Here is a 13,740-nt window from a genome sequence, read left to right as displayed (position 1 = left end):
CAGAGGGTATATTTTGTTCACTTCTTTCTCATAGAATAGTATTCCTGTGTTGTCCGGTATTTCAGGGAAAAAGAGGACAGTAAAATTTGAGAATATACTTTTGTATCTTCTAGGCCAGTCCAATCATTGGTCAGACACAGCATGAAAGATAGATATCCAACACCTTCCACTTAATATGAAATGAATTACCATTGCATTGTGTACACTTGAATGCACAGTCACTTTCAGGATACATGATTATTCTGAGGATGTCTTTGAAGTTCTCATTTTTAATTTTTTTTTTAAATTCGAGGAAAAATTTACATTAAGAACATTTCAGATTTTGACGTGCTAGGTGAAAATGTGTGTCCTGGGTTCAGTATTTTTTGTTTTGTTTATATATATATAAGGACTTTGTGAGCCTCATGCTCTGCCAGGGAGGAGGGGAAGCCGGGAGGAAGCAGAGACAGGACACCTATGATTTTTGCTGTCTTAGTAGAAGCATCTATAAACCTGGAAGGAAAGTTTGGTTTTAAAGAGTTGTTGGTAAAGCTCTTGTGAAACTGAAAGAGAATATACACAGTAACAGGATATTTTTATTTACATAGGTTTCTACCATAATCAGCAACTTAGCTATGTAATTGACTGCTTAGTAAACACCTTCACTATCCTGGCATAGGAAAGAGAGGGACAGTTGTGTCACATAAAAGCAACAGAGTATATAGTAGCCTTAAAATATAAAAATATATGTATTTGGAGTGTAGAAGAATGGAATGTTTTATGCTAACCTTGACCTTTACATATGCCCTGGGGGGGGAGCAAGGTGATCCCGGAGCTTCGTGGGAACATTTTGGGGCTTATTAGAAACTGAAGTATATCCTGCCTTTCCTGCTGACCACAAAACTAGTGAAAGAAAACTTCCTCAGACTTTTAAAATACAAATGTATTTGCCTATGTTATTAATTGCACATCAGAGTATAAAGAGCAACTCCTCCCCTCTATTTATGTCCTCCTGAGTGCCACAGTGAAGGAGGGATTCAGGGCTCTGTCCCTGGCTCCTCAGCAGGTTTGCTGTGGCTTAGGGTTTTTCTGAATTTATCTTTTTTTAATGTAGGGTAATATGGGGCAATGTCCAGAGAGTGAGAAATGACAAATAACCCCTGGGGCATCTAGCACCACTCCTTGCTTTGCTGGAAAAGTTTGGTGTGTGCTTGTGCAATACTTAATTATCCCATTTCACATGACCATGCAGAGCTGAAATTTGTACTAACTTGTGAGTATTTGCTCAGGTTTTGTTATAAGACAAATGACACTTTATATACACTGATGTTATGTTAAAGTCTGCTCAATGTCACAATATTAGGTAACAACTGAAAAATTGTCCAAGTACTACAGAGCAACAGAACTCACTGAAGAGCATGAAGAACAGCTTCTTTTCATTTTTTCAATATAAACTTCTGCTTTGATTTACAATGCTAATTTGTGCAGCTTTTGACAAGTACCAAGTGTTATTTTATATCTATGAATATCATTTGTATTACTTCAATTGAACTTCTTAAAAGAAGGTTTGTTTGAGAATGTGGTTTAATATTTAAATAATGGTTTTTTTTTTGTCTTTTAAATAGGTGAATGTCTATGTGCTGGGCAAAACTTTCCTTCTGTTGGCCAGAGAACTCTGCATAAACGCTCCAGCTATAGGTATTTTTTTTTAGTTGACTTTTGAGTATTTGGGTGTGGGTTTTGCATGGTTATGTGACAAGAGTGCGTATGTGTGTGTATAGATAGACATAGTACTGTGTGCCAAATGCAAAAGTGGTACCTTTAAAAGTGAAGCTGGAATCAATCGATGCAGAAGAGCTTTGCTGACTATGGGAGCCTGTTCTCCTTTATGTAAGAGTTTTGGGAGCTAGATGCTGTTTTCTTTTAAAAACAATTTTGTTGCTTTTTCCAAGCTATGCTAAGACGGGGCTCATGTATAACAAACTTGTGTATGTTTGCAAGCTCACACAGGCCTGTCACACTTTGGTTCTACAGAGATGCAGTGTTTGATGAATATTTGCCAAACTCACTATTTGTCCATCACCTGTAGCTGAGTTGTTCAGAGCTTGAAATACAGTTGGGTCAATGGAAAAGAAGCAACTTTTTCCAAGCATGTGAATAATTAGCAACTCATCACTGAAATTGTAACAGTGATAGGAAGGTGGGTTCTAACATGTCAAAAGGGCAAAAAAGCTATTGTCTAGGGAGTTAATGTCAATTCCAGTTAAAAGACTGTTTATAGAGAGGTCTTGTGACTGCTACCACCTCTGTGCAGAAATTTCATTTCTGTATCTTTACCCACTCCTACTCCCACACTCCTTAATCTATACTGAGAGCATCAGATGCCTCTGTATACAATACACATACTCCCCCCTTCAGATGTACTCAGCTAGGCACCTAACTGCCTGCCTTTGCAGCAAGAGAACCCGCAGCTCACATACTGAGCACTGTCATAACAGCATCCAGATAGAATGTGGCAGTGCACAGCTATCAGCTGTAGTGGTGTGCTGACTTCATTTGCACAGCTTGATTATTTGGTGAAAAGTTATTTTCAATAATTCACTTGCCTTATTTGTTATTACTGTTTTTTTAAGACAGAATGGGCAGAATTTGTGTTGTGGCTTAGTTTCAAGGTCTAAATTAATGCAGCTTAGGAAAAGGCAAACAGAAAACCCTTCTCAGTTAAATGTAGAGGTACTCGTCACACATGGAAAAATGCTGGTTTAGACTGCTGCTTTAATATTCTTTCCAAGGTCCTCATGATGCAAAAAATTTGTAAAAAACCTGTACTTTTAACTGGCTCATTAGTAATGATTGTCAGATACTTGAAAAAAAACACCTACTTTTATCACTCCTTAAAAAAAATTAAGGGTATTAGCTATAAAATGACCAATAGTGGATAAGACTGCTTTAAGAAAAAAAAGCAACAGGGGAGGGAGGCAAAGATCCAGCAGCTTTTGTTCTTATTAGTAATTTTGAGTGAACTTAAAGGCTGTATTTCAAGTGTTTCTCTAATGTCTGCTCCTAAATGTGAGGATGGGATATATATTTAGATAAGGGGTGCCAGTATTGCAGCTTTGGGCTGAATCAGTGATAATGCCTGTAACTGAGTTAAGCCTTCTCTTGACTCTGGCCATTCAATTGGGGTGCAGTTGGACAGGTGCAAGTGTCAGTGTTACTGTTTGCTGGACAGGCTGGAGGTTAATGCAGATGGTGCATGTGGATGGGTATTAGAGATCTTAAATATAACCACAGGATGATTTTGATTGATTATATTCAGGGTTTGTCTGGCTTCAGCTTAGGCAACATGAAGGAACTCCTGAGCTTCCACAGATGTCAGCTCCCTTTTACGTGAAGGAAATTAAAGGCTACTGGTGGATAGTCTCAGTTACCAGGCAAGGAAACCCTTGTATCTGCAGTGATAGCTAATGCCCTGTATAGCTGCACAGAGGGGATACACTACAGTATCACCACCCGTTAGCTGTACTGTAGAGGAATTAACAGACACAAGCTAGAAGATGAGCAGTGATCAAATACACAGGATTTAGGGCAAGTAAAAATGTTTTATATTTCACAGATTCATAAACTGCTCTAGTTTAGAACATTCTATTTAATTACAGCTGCAGTCTGCACATTAGTTATCTATATACAAAATAAATGCACAGTACGTGCAAAATTTAACATTTCTCTGCTTGTTGCAGTCTTAATAATTAAGTCAAATAGCTTATGAATAAATAAAATAAGATTAAATTCAAGAGCATTCCTTCACTTATTTGTATAGGCTGATGTAGCAGATAGGTAAGTAGCATAACATTCCATACTGCTGCAGAGTTTGTAGTAAAACAGAGAAATCCCTTAATGTGCATCATTGCAGTACTGGAATACAATCAAGGTGAAATGCATCATGCATAGAAAATGAGCTCAGGTATTTGTCCTCCTTGTACTCCAGTACCATTAGTACTGTCCGAGGAGCACTGGAACTGGAACGTCACTTTCCCGCACTGCACTTCAGTCATTCCCTCTTGCCCAAAGTAACTGAGTTCATTACCATCCAGAATAGCACTTACGTTATAAAAGGTATCTTGCTCAACCTGCACAGGGTGTTCAAACCACACAGAGAAAGTGTTACTGGAGCCATCAGAGGTAAACTTTGTCAGATTTTGAGCAAGGACAACTCCTAAGCGCTTCAGTTCAATTTTGACACTGTATTCAGCTTTGCCACAGCTCGATCCATACAATCCCAGTCCTGCTATAAATATCCGTTTGTCTACGGCAAACTGAATACTGTCACATCGCCCTCGGTACCTCCACTGATTGCTGCGGTATGCAGAGGACTGAAACCGATGGCATCGCTGAGGTACCAGTCCTTTTCTTTTTGTCAGCGGAAACTCTAGTTTGGGTTTATTTGCAGCTGTGTACCACAGGAATATGTTGTGAGTTTCCTCAAGGGTGAGGATGTCAGACTGGGCAGCTCCATTAGCAAACTCTTCCAAAGTCATGGTTGGGATCCGCACCAGGTACAAAGCTTTTCCTAATACATTCCTCTTGTTACGTGGTGTAACTGGCAGCCCTTGCCTTTTGCATTCAGCCTCTGCCCAGTTGAGAACAGCCTCGAAAACTACTACTTCCTTGGTGTTGAGTGCCTCCCGGGTTACAATGATCTCTAGTGTTTGTTGATCTATCTCACAGAAGCCCTCTGACTTCAGTGCCATTTCTGCTTGAGCATCAATCACTTCCCAGCAGCGCTGGGTCAGCTCCGGCTCCTCAAAGAGCCTGCTCTGAGACAGCAGGACACAAGCGTTCTTTGCTTCTAAACTGGTCTCCAGAAAATTGACGCAAGCCTTTGCTAGGGCTGGCACAATGTACTTCTTGGCAGCATACAACGTAGCCAGAACTGTGTCAGCTTCCAGGTCTATTTCATCACTATACATGTATCTAGATGGGAGAAAAAAAAAAAAAAAAGTACTTTCTTAGGGAAAAAATAAATATTTATATAGGCCATTAAAGATTGATCTCTTGTCATCTTTGCTGGCAGTGAATCTGATATACAGTATTTGTCAGCACATTAAGTAAACAGTAATAAGTGCATATTGCACAATGCCAATTAGGAGATGCATATTTTATAAGCTACTTTGATTCTGTCCGTGTAATTAGTAGACTTGTAGTGGCCACTTACTTTAATAGGATTAGAAAGGCTGCAGGTTCCACATCTGGTATATGGATTTCGGATTTGACCTCTGCAAGATCACCATAAAACATAGCGTAGAAGACAGAGCTACCAACTGCCAAAACGTACTGGAAAACAGAGAGAAGCCTCAGTAGTATGTATCGGCAATAGCTGAGCATGCTGGCTTGCAGTTAAGAGGTACAGTGAGGGAAAGTTGAAAGCTACAGTGGAGGCAGAAAACTGCCTTAGACTGTGCCTTTTAATTGCAGTGAATTACTTCTAGTATTAGACAAGAACTGCAATTAGGAAAAAAAAAAAAGTGGAACTAGTTGTAAGGCGGGAGAGAAGGCAATATGCACAGCAGTATTAAAAAGCCAAAAATTATCTGCACAAACCTTATGGGCAGGAACTTTCTTGGATGCCCCTGGTGGGCCCACGATGAAGTGAACGTCAGCCATGAGTTCGTTATTAAACATAAGCGCGTTCCTGCAAGCGAGGGGAAGGGGGAGAAGCCCCGTTAGCGGCGGGCAGCCCCTGACCTGGTTGTCCCAGCCCCGCTGGCGCGCAGCAGCCCAGCCTCCCGCGGGCCCAGCCCAGCCCTCGCTCCTGGCCTCGGCGCAGGTGCACGGGGCCGGGCCGCACTCCCGCCCGGCCGTCGAGCTCCGGCGGGCCTGGCCCTTACCTCTCCCGCAGTGTGGGGTGGAAGGACTGCCAGTTGGCGCTCTCCAAGTTGTTGTTGTTGAGGTTTTGGAGCTGGGGCGGCGGGGGCGGCTGGGCGCTCTGCTGGAGCTGCAGGGCGTTCTTCTTGCTGTTGGCAGCGGTGGTGGCGGCGGCGGCGTTACTGTTTGCGATATTGGTGTTGGTGCTGGCAGGGTAAAGTTCTGCAGCCATCTTCTTCTTCAGGGACAGGGGCACTATCTCATAGCATCCTGGCACCTTGCCGTTTGACCTCACACTCTTTTTGGACTTCTTTAAGGTCTCTGGAAGCAGAAGAAAAAAAGTCAAACACTTCATGATCCTGCCATTGAGGCAACCATGGGGCAGTGGCATGAGCAAGAGAACTAACAAATCCCAAATACGAGTCCCACTATCTGGATATTTTGTATGCTTCTAGATGCGCGGTGGCTTTTGGTGGTTTTGGTGTTTTGTATGCGCGCTCTGCGATTACAAGCCCGACGCGCTTTTCCGAGGGGAAAGGGATGCCGCTGTGTCGGATCGGTGCCAGCGCTCACCTTAGCTTCCAGAGGAGTCCCAACCTCCGCGGCTCCGCTGTGCTGGCTGGGGGGGGGGGGGGGGGGTGCTGGCAGGCACTTCCTTCCACCGGGGAAAGCGGAGATTAAACACAACAACAGAAAATCCTAAATCCAGCAGCAGCCCAGCTCCACAGATCCAGCCGAGAAAGCCGAGGCAGCGGGTCAGTAGCGAGAGTCAATCCACAAATTCTCCTAGTGCAGCAGCCCGGCGAGGGTGAAGCGCAACCAGCCGCCCGATCCCCGCTGCCAGCGACCGCGCTCCGCTCCGTCCTTCCCCGCGGGGGCACATCCGCGGCGGCTGGGCCGGGCCGGGCCGAGGCGGCAGCTCTCTGCAGTCCCGCTGCCGGGCGGCCCCAGAGCCGCTCGCACCAACTTTCCTTCTCCTGCTCTGCGGGCGGCAGCCGCCGCCACACGGCGCTGCTCCTCCGCGCTACCCCCGCCTTCGTCGGGGGCGCTGCTGCCCGCAGGGCGCCCGGGCTGCTCCGCGACAGGCGGGCGGCGCTGCCCTCGGCGTCCCCCTCGCAGAGGCAGCAGCGGGATGCGGCGGGGCTTGGCTTGGCTCTGCCGGGCCCTGCCTCCGCCTCCCGCCCTAATAGGCATCCTCCGCGGTGCGCGTCACGGCGGCCGGGGCCAATGGGGAGCGCAGGGGCGCGGCGGGGGATCCGCCCCCCCGCCCGGTCTTGTGTCAGTCTGCTGCGCTCTTCTCCGCCTTCCTCACTGTACGTGCGCTGGGGCGCGCGGAGGCTCTCCCGCTGGTCACGGTGGACGCTCCGCCGCCGGCTGCCCCCGATCCCGGTCCCGTTACCGCAGGGGGAGCGAGCACTGGGCAGGGGCGCCGGGGACCGGCCCAGGGGCCCCCGCAGCGGGGCTGGTGGAGACGGGCGCGCACAGCCCTTCCTGGCCGGCCCGGGCGGGGGCGCCGCCGCGCCGCTCACCGCCCGGCACCGCTCCGCTCCGCAGTGCTGGCCGCCGGGGCTGGCGGGTGCGGGCTCAGGGGGCACGGCCGAGGCGGACTTTCGGAGTCGAGGAAGTTGCAGCGGGTTTTTCCTCCCCTTCTCTCGTAGCCCAGGAGCCGCCGTGCCCCGATTGCGCGGGGTCTCCCGAGCCGGGTTCTCGCTCGCCTGCCTGGGGTCTTCAGTGGGGACCGGCTATCTGTGTGCCTGGTACCGTGGGTTGACCTGCATCCAGGCCCGGCTCCGGCTCCTGTCCCCGGCAGTGCTGTCCTGGCTACCTGTTTGGGGGAGGAAGTAATTCTTTTAATTTCCGTGTTTTTTTTCTATGTTCCTTTTAACGACTGTGTTATATCTAGGAGCTTCCAAAAGCCTGTTCCTGGTCATGAGTGGGATAGGGAGAGATAGGGAAGTCTTCAGAAAAGTAGATGCTCCTGTCGTAAAAAATATCCTATTTTTCTTGCTGTCTGCTTCATGGCCCCCATAGCCCCCGTTCAGGAAAGCAAGATGGTTCTGCCCCATTTGGAGAACTTGCTGGCTCCTGCACAAGGGTTTCAGTCCCAGGGGTCTGCTGGGAGCGTTCCCACTGGACAAGAGGAACGTTTTTCACAGTGAGAACAATCAGCCATTGGAATAATCTCCCCAGGGAAGTGGTGGATTCCCCAATGTTGGACACTTTAAAGATTCAGCTGGGCAGGGTGCTGGGACATGTAGTTTAGGTCACATTTTGCCTAGAAAGGTTGATCCTTGAAGTTCCTTCCAACCTGGTATTCTGTGATTCAAAGGAGATTCCCCTGCCCCTGGGATCATTGTGCTGCTTTAGTACCTGTGGGAGGAATCAAGGTGTTAAAAGAGTTTTACAACTTCTAAATAATTGGGGTTTTTAATGTTTGCATCCATATGGGACATGCTTATGTTAATCTTGGCCCTGAATTTAGTATATTAATATTAGTTTTTAGTTATCTGTGGCCTCTTTAAGGCTTTTCACTTAAAACCCACCCACGTATTTATTTTCTGACTTTGGTAGCTTCAGAATTTAAATTAATGATGTGCAGTGTTTTGTCAGATGACCTGTGGGCATGAATGCCAGTAGAAACATCTGAGCAGCTACAAAGTGAATGTGTAAATGCTCCCGAAACTCAGCTCGGAAGAGAAAGCTGTGAATTGCCTTGTGCTGGATGAGCTGAAGTTGGGTCTCTTGGGATAAAAGGAAATGGAAAAGCAAAGTAAGCACCACTCTGTAGCATCACATGTGTTTCTGTTGTGTTTTTGCGAAGAGCAAAGTTTAAATGTTTGTTGAATCTCAGGCTATAATTTCTGAAATGTTTTTTGTTGTTGTATTTTGGAGTTGATCATTTCTGTTGAGTACAGTTTTATGAAATCGTTCTTGGAAATACAGAGCAACTGCCCGTAATGTCACGGGGATCAGTTAATCTTGTGTAAACCTCTGATTTTTAGGGTCACATTTAGGAGCTGACTGCTCTCTGGCGTTTCTTCAGTTTTGAAGGAGATGTGTTTGGAAGTTCTTGCGTGATAAGTGCTTTCATTTAAATGTTTCTGTGGGGCTGACAGGCGTAATCACCTACTGTGTGATCATTGTAATTATGGATAGCAACAGGGCATCATTGTTATAACTTGGTGCTAAATGAAACTGCTTTGATTAATTGTAAATTGTAAGATTGTTCCAGTGTTTCAAGATGAATTTTCATCTTTATCAGTTTAAGTGCTCACATTGGGAATCAGCAAAGGAAATTGAGTTGAGACTAATAGTTAACAATTTACCATACATCATGGATTCTTGGTCAAGTGATAAGAGGCTGTCAGGAAATGAGAAATTGATACCTTAAATAAGAGTAAATGTGTTAAGTGTAGATTTTACAAGATTGTTTGATAAATTCTAAATTGGTTTAGGCAAAGCACAATCACTACTGACATATTTCAGTTAGTTTGAAGCCGATAACACCAACACTTGAAATAAGTTTGTACATCTGGAGGCAGATTCATGACCTATGTAAATTGTTATAGCGCTGTTGTGGTTAATTGGGTTACAGCAGTTTATGCTGGTGGAGAGTAGTATCTGTAATAAACAGTGTTTTGTATTGTTGCAATATGAATCTTGAGAAGGAGCTGGAATTAAGTTTGAAGATGTAAGTAGACTTCTATTAGGGATGTGGGATTTTAAGCAAACATTTTTTTCAAAGCTTAGTTTGTAGTTAGGCATGAGATGGGATGTGCAAGTTACCTGATTTGTTACTTTGCAGGAGATGTTAAAAGTCTGGGGTCTAAGTCATGCCCTTATTGTGCAAAAGCTTTTCTAAATGCTTATCTTTGTGTGTAATTTCACTGACACCAGTAACTGGTCATTGAACCCTGAAAAGGGTGTAAGAAAAACCTCGTGCAGTGCTTTAAAGGTGTCTTGTCTATAAAGCAAGAAAGGATTTTGGTTTAGCTTAACTATAACGGTGCGTCTAAAGCTTAGTGATCGGAGGATCTAGCCCAGCAGCACAGTCTGTGTTGTTGCTGAGACGTGAAGCAAGACAACTACAACAGCCTTGCTTGAATACTGTGTTTCCTAAAGCAAAGGTTAGGATTAGAAATAGAATCATAGAATGGTTTGGGTTGGAAGGAATCTTGAAGATCATCCAGTTCCAATCCCCCTGCTATAGGCAGGGACACCTTCCACTGGAGCAGGTTGCTCCTAGCCTCATCCAACCTGGCCTTTAACATTGCCAGGAATGGGGCAGCCACAGCTTCTCTGGGCACCCTGTTCCAGTGCCCCGTCACCTTCACAGTGAAGAATTATATTACTTTCTGTTGCAGATCCATGTTTATATATTCCTCGTTTTGCACACATGCTTGAGTTTGGAGATAAGAACCATGAGGTGTCCATGACGGCTCTCAGGCTGTTGCAGAGAATGAAGAGGGACTGGATGCACACCGGCCGCCGGCCCTCCGGGCTCTGCGGAGCAGGTATGTCAGACACAGTGTGTTGCTTCCCTCTCGTGGGTTGAATGGGAGAGCCTGGGGATTGGAAACAGATGAGGACTTTCTCACTTCCTTGGTGATGCTGTGTTCTCTGGAGTTTGTGCTGTCAGGCATCTACAGATTATATATAAAACAGTTTCTGAAACTCAGACTTTATTTTTGCCCTTGCTCTTACATTACTTGCTCAGATCCTTTGTATCTTACATTTTGGAATTTTAGCCTCTTTTCTGGTGCTCTTCTCTACTCTCTAGAAGCTCTAGCTGCTAAAAGTGGGCCGTTTTTGTCAGCTAAAATGACACCCTTAGTGCGAGCCCTTTGATTTGTGTCTTTACACAGAGTCTTATGCAAGAAACGCCCTCTTTGACCTGTTCTGTGAAATTATTTTCCTCTCCTTCTTCATTTTTTTCCAGGATCCATTGCTGTCATGATGCTTACTTAAAACCTACCAGTTTGGGAGGGCTAGGTTAAAAGTTAGTACCAGCCAGCGAGGTCGAAATAATGATGGGTGTAGACAGTCACAGAGTTCACATATAGGCTTTATTTTATTTGAAAGATCTTACGTGTGCATGCTGGAATGAGAAATAGCACTCAAACCTTAGGGAACCCAGGACTATGGCAATCTTCTTGATTTCTAGCCTCTTTTTGTTAATAGCACTTGCTTATTGCACATTGCTAAAAATTTTAGTATAGACCATGGGAGACAGGCCTGGTCTTTGATTCACTGCAGAGACTGTATCTACACAAGCAAGTAATTTGATTCAGTAGATACAGGTCAATAGATTGAAGCAGGTGGTGCCAAGTCCCCTACTGCATATACTCAGTTCACATGGTGTACTGTGGACTGGATGGCTGGGTTTAGTTTGGTCCTCTGTCCTAAATATCTGTGCCACACATTGTTTGGAGGGCCAGTCCTTCAGCCCCTGATGTTCCCATTAAGAACTGCAGCACTTGAAACACCTACCTGTTGTGGAGCTCCGGTTTAGTTTCTTCTGAAAGGAAGCACTTTTGCATGCTTGAAAGTGTTCTGCCCACTGAGCCACTGCATGATGAGTGAGGGTGGTGATTCAAAACAGAGCTAGTGCTCTAAACACACTAACATCAGTGCAGCCAGCACTAGTTACCTAGCTCTATGGAGGGTCTTGCAGGAGGGCAGTTGGGCACTAGCAAGGTAGTGGCAGTGGTGACAGTGATGAGGATAACAGCTTAAGTAGACTCAGTGTTTTGCTGGAGATCTTGTTATTCAGGAATAGTAAATTCTGCTAAAAAGATGGGAACCTTCAAAATATGGGATCAATGAAATTTTCTTGAGCTGTAATTTAAGTAGTTGACCATTGTTTCCCAAATGTTAAAGCACAGAATTTTTCAGGGAGCAATTTGCAATCAGCTTAATATTACTGAGTAGGAAGCAAAGTTTGTAAAGTCAAGTCAATCACCTGTATTCAGGGACACAGCTGAGCATAAGCATTTACAGTCAAGGTGAAGTTATAGCTACCTGCCTGTTTTCTGCTTCTCCTCAGGAAATTTTCTGCTTTATGATACTGACTTTCCCTGCTTATTCTCTAGCTCTGCTAGTGGCAGCAAGGATGCATGATTTCCGACGTACTGTTAAAGAGGTCATCAGGGTGGTCAAGGTTTGTGAGTCTACATTAAGAAAAAGGTCAGTGCAGTTTTATTGCTTTTATCTTTCATTTATAGTACTGAAAAGTGTGTAGTCTAAAATGAACATATATCAGAGAAAACCAGGTTCTTTATCTTTTCAGAAGCACCAAGAATATAATAAGTACAACATGATTTTGCTGGTCATTTTTAAGTACTTATATCTGTCTCTTATGTAGGGCCTCAGATACTTAGCAGAGATGGCAAGGAGCACTGTGTCCATTTAAGAGGTGAAGAGTTGAAGGCAAAAAAAGTTGGGTCAGAAATGTTAACAGCATTGTCATGTCCTTGGAAGAAATAATTGATTGATTCTCAAAGCTGAGGGAGTACTGTGGGAATTTTTTCTCTTTTTTACTTCATAAAGAAGATTTTACTTCATAAATCCAGAGTCCAGTGCTGGGAAGTCTTGTCCTTTAGCTGTTACTGAACAGAGCTTTTCAAAATATTTTGCTGAAGTATTAATTTTTGATAGTTTTGCACTGGTAATAAACAGAAGACATTGCAGTGAGTTTAAGTTCACTGAAGGGGTCTGAAATGGAATTATCAGCAGAATGTGAGCCTGAAAATGGGAATTTCCCGGGTATCTTTGGCTGGGTTGGTTGTTTGTTTTCAGAGATGTAGTAGTATTTTCCATATTCTGATGAAGTAAACAGTCACCCAGATTCCCTCATTTTAGCTCTGAAAAGTTGCAACATTTTCTTTCCCCATAGTGTGAGTAGAAACCAACCTAACTGAAATATTCTGAAGTTTGTTCCTCCAAGGCCAGTTTTTAGAAAGCTCCTTTTGTGTCTCTCTTTCTTTCCATGTCATGGAGACTAGCTTAAGCATATCCAGCTGAGTCAGATACCTGTTAATAATATTCACTTCTTAATTGTGAAAAACATTTTTGCCCCATATCTTCATTTGTGGATTGGGAATGGTGGTATTTCCCTACCATGCATGGGTGTTACAGGGAAAAATTTTAAGTGTTAGAACTGCTTCAGGGTACGACAAGTATAAGGATGGAGCAGTACAAATGCCAGTTTTTTTCTCTGGCCTGCAGGTCATGTGTTTCAGTGTACAATTTGTATGATTAATGATTTATGCACCCACAATCTACTTCAAGATGATTTGGTTAAATAGCTGGAGTTTGTTCTTACTAAAACCATAAGCATAATAAATTAGAGTTGGAAGGAAAATTAATTTGAGCAATTGTTTCAAGCGAAGAAATCTTACTTCAAAATTCATGCTTTGAAATATTTACTCAAGTCACACATGTCAACCAAAATGACAGTGTTATTTACTTTGACAGGGTAAACGTGACAGCTGAATTATTTCCAGGCAGCTATAATTGCAACTATTTATCATGAATCTATAAATTTGATTGATGTTTTTCAAATAAGAGCACGTTATATAGTATTTAACGAAGGCAAATAAAAAAAAAATACCTTTGAATAACTCTTCCTGCACTCCAGGTTTTTTCCTCTTCTTTCAAGAATTCCTCTCAAAATGCCATTGAGTAGAAGTGGTTTAAATTAATAAGAGCTTTTTTCACATTTTTAAAGATTTATTTGCTTCTCATTTTGATGTACAGTTTTATTTCCTTTTAATTATTACTGCAGTTACTCCTGTTTGGAAAGAGCTACTTGTGCTTTGTGTGTTGTGAAAGTGTTGAGTGTAATTGGGTGAATGCTTATTAATGGATGACGTTGGATGCCGAGTTCACTGCTGA

The 13,740-nt window shown here is 43.9% G+C and overlaps 2 protein-coding genes across 7 annotated transcripts in view; one reads left to right on the top strand and one right to left on the bottom strand.

Annotated features, from left to right (window-relative positions):
• The window catches only part of BRF1 (BRF1 RNA polymerase III transcription initiation factor subunit), a 178,415-nt gene that overhangs the window by 77,235 nt on the left and 87,440 nt on the right, over window positions 1-13,740 (top strand). For 3 of the 4 annotated variants that reach the window (XM_062630701.1, XM_062630699.1, XM_062630700.1), the window contains 3 exons: window positions 1,605-1,677; window positions 10,209-10,358; window positions 11,937-12,030. In XM_062630701.1, the coding sequence (XP_062486685.1) occupies window positions 1,605-1,677; window positions 10,209-10,358; window positions 11,937-12,030 (317 nt within the window). Of the gene's footprint in view, window positions 1-1,604; window positions 1,678-8,355; window positions 8,615-10,208; window positions 10,359-11,936; window positions 12,031-13,740 lie in introns of those variants that run through there. The other variant, XM_062630702.1, reaches the window with a different exon arrangement.
• BTBD6 (BTB domain containing 6) lies at window positions 3,562-6,526 on the bottom strand. 3 transcript variants are annotated; one of them, XM_062630705.1, is made up of 5 exons: window positions 6,418-6,526; window positions 5,868-6,165; window positions 5,581-5,671; window positions 5,195-5,313; window positions 3,562-4,953 (listed from the first exon to the last, which is right to left on the bottom strand). In XM_062630705.1, exons 2-5 carry the CDS (start codon window positions 6,074-6,076, stop codon window positions 3,921-3,923), a joined length of 1,452 nt encoding a protein of 483 aa, XP_062486689.1. In that variant the 5' UTR covers window positions 6,077-6,165; window positions 6,418-6,526; the 3' UTR covers window positions 3,562-3,920. The 3 variants fall into 3 exon arrangements, with proteins under 3 accessions (XP_062486689.1, XP_062486688.1, XP_062486690.1); XM_062630704.1 differs by lacking the exon at window positions 6,418-6,526 and having other exon boundaries at window positions 5,868-6,411; XM_062630706.1 differs by lacking the exons at window positions 5,581-5,671; window positions 6,418-6,526 and having other exon boundaries at window positions 5,868-6,012.

The sequence above is a fragment of the Pezoporus occidentalis genome, unplaced genomic scaffold, assembly GCF_034315485.1.
Source record: "Pezoporus occidentalis ecotype Australia unplaced genomic scaffold, CSIRO_AGI_Poc_V1 ctg36, whole genome shotgun sequence".
NCBI classification, from domain to species: Eukaryota; Metazoa; Chordata; class Aves; order Psittaciformes; family Psittacidae; genus Pezoporus; species Pezoporus occidentalis.
The sequence above is the reverse complement of the archived record's forward strand: the minus strand, read 5'-3'. Positions and strand labels throughout refer to the sequence as shown.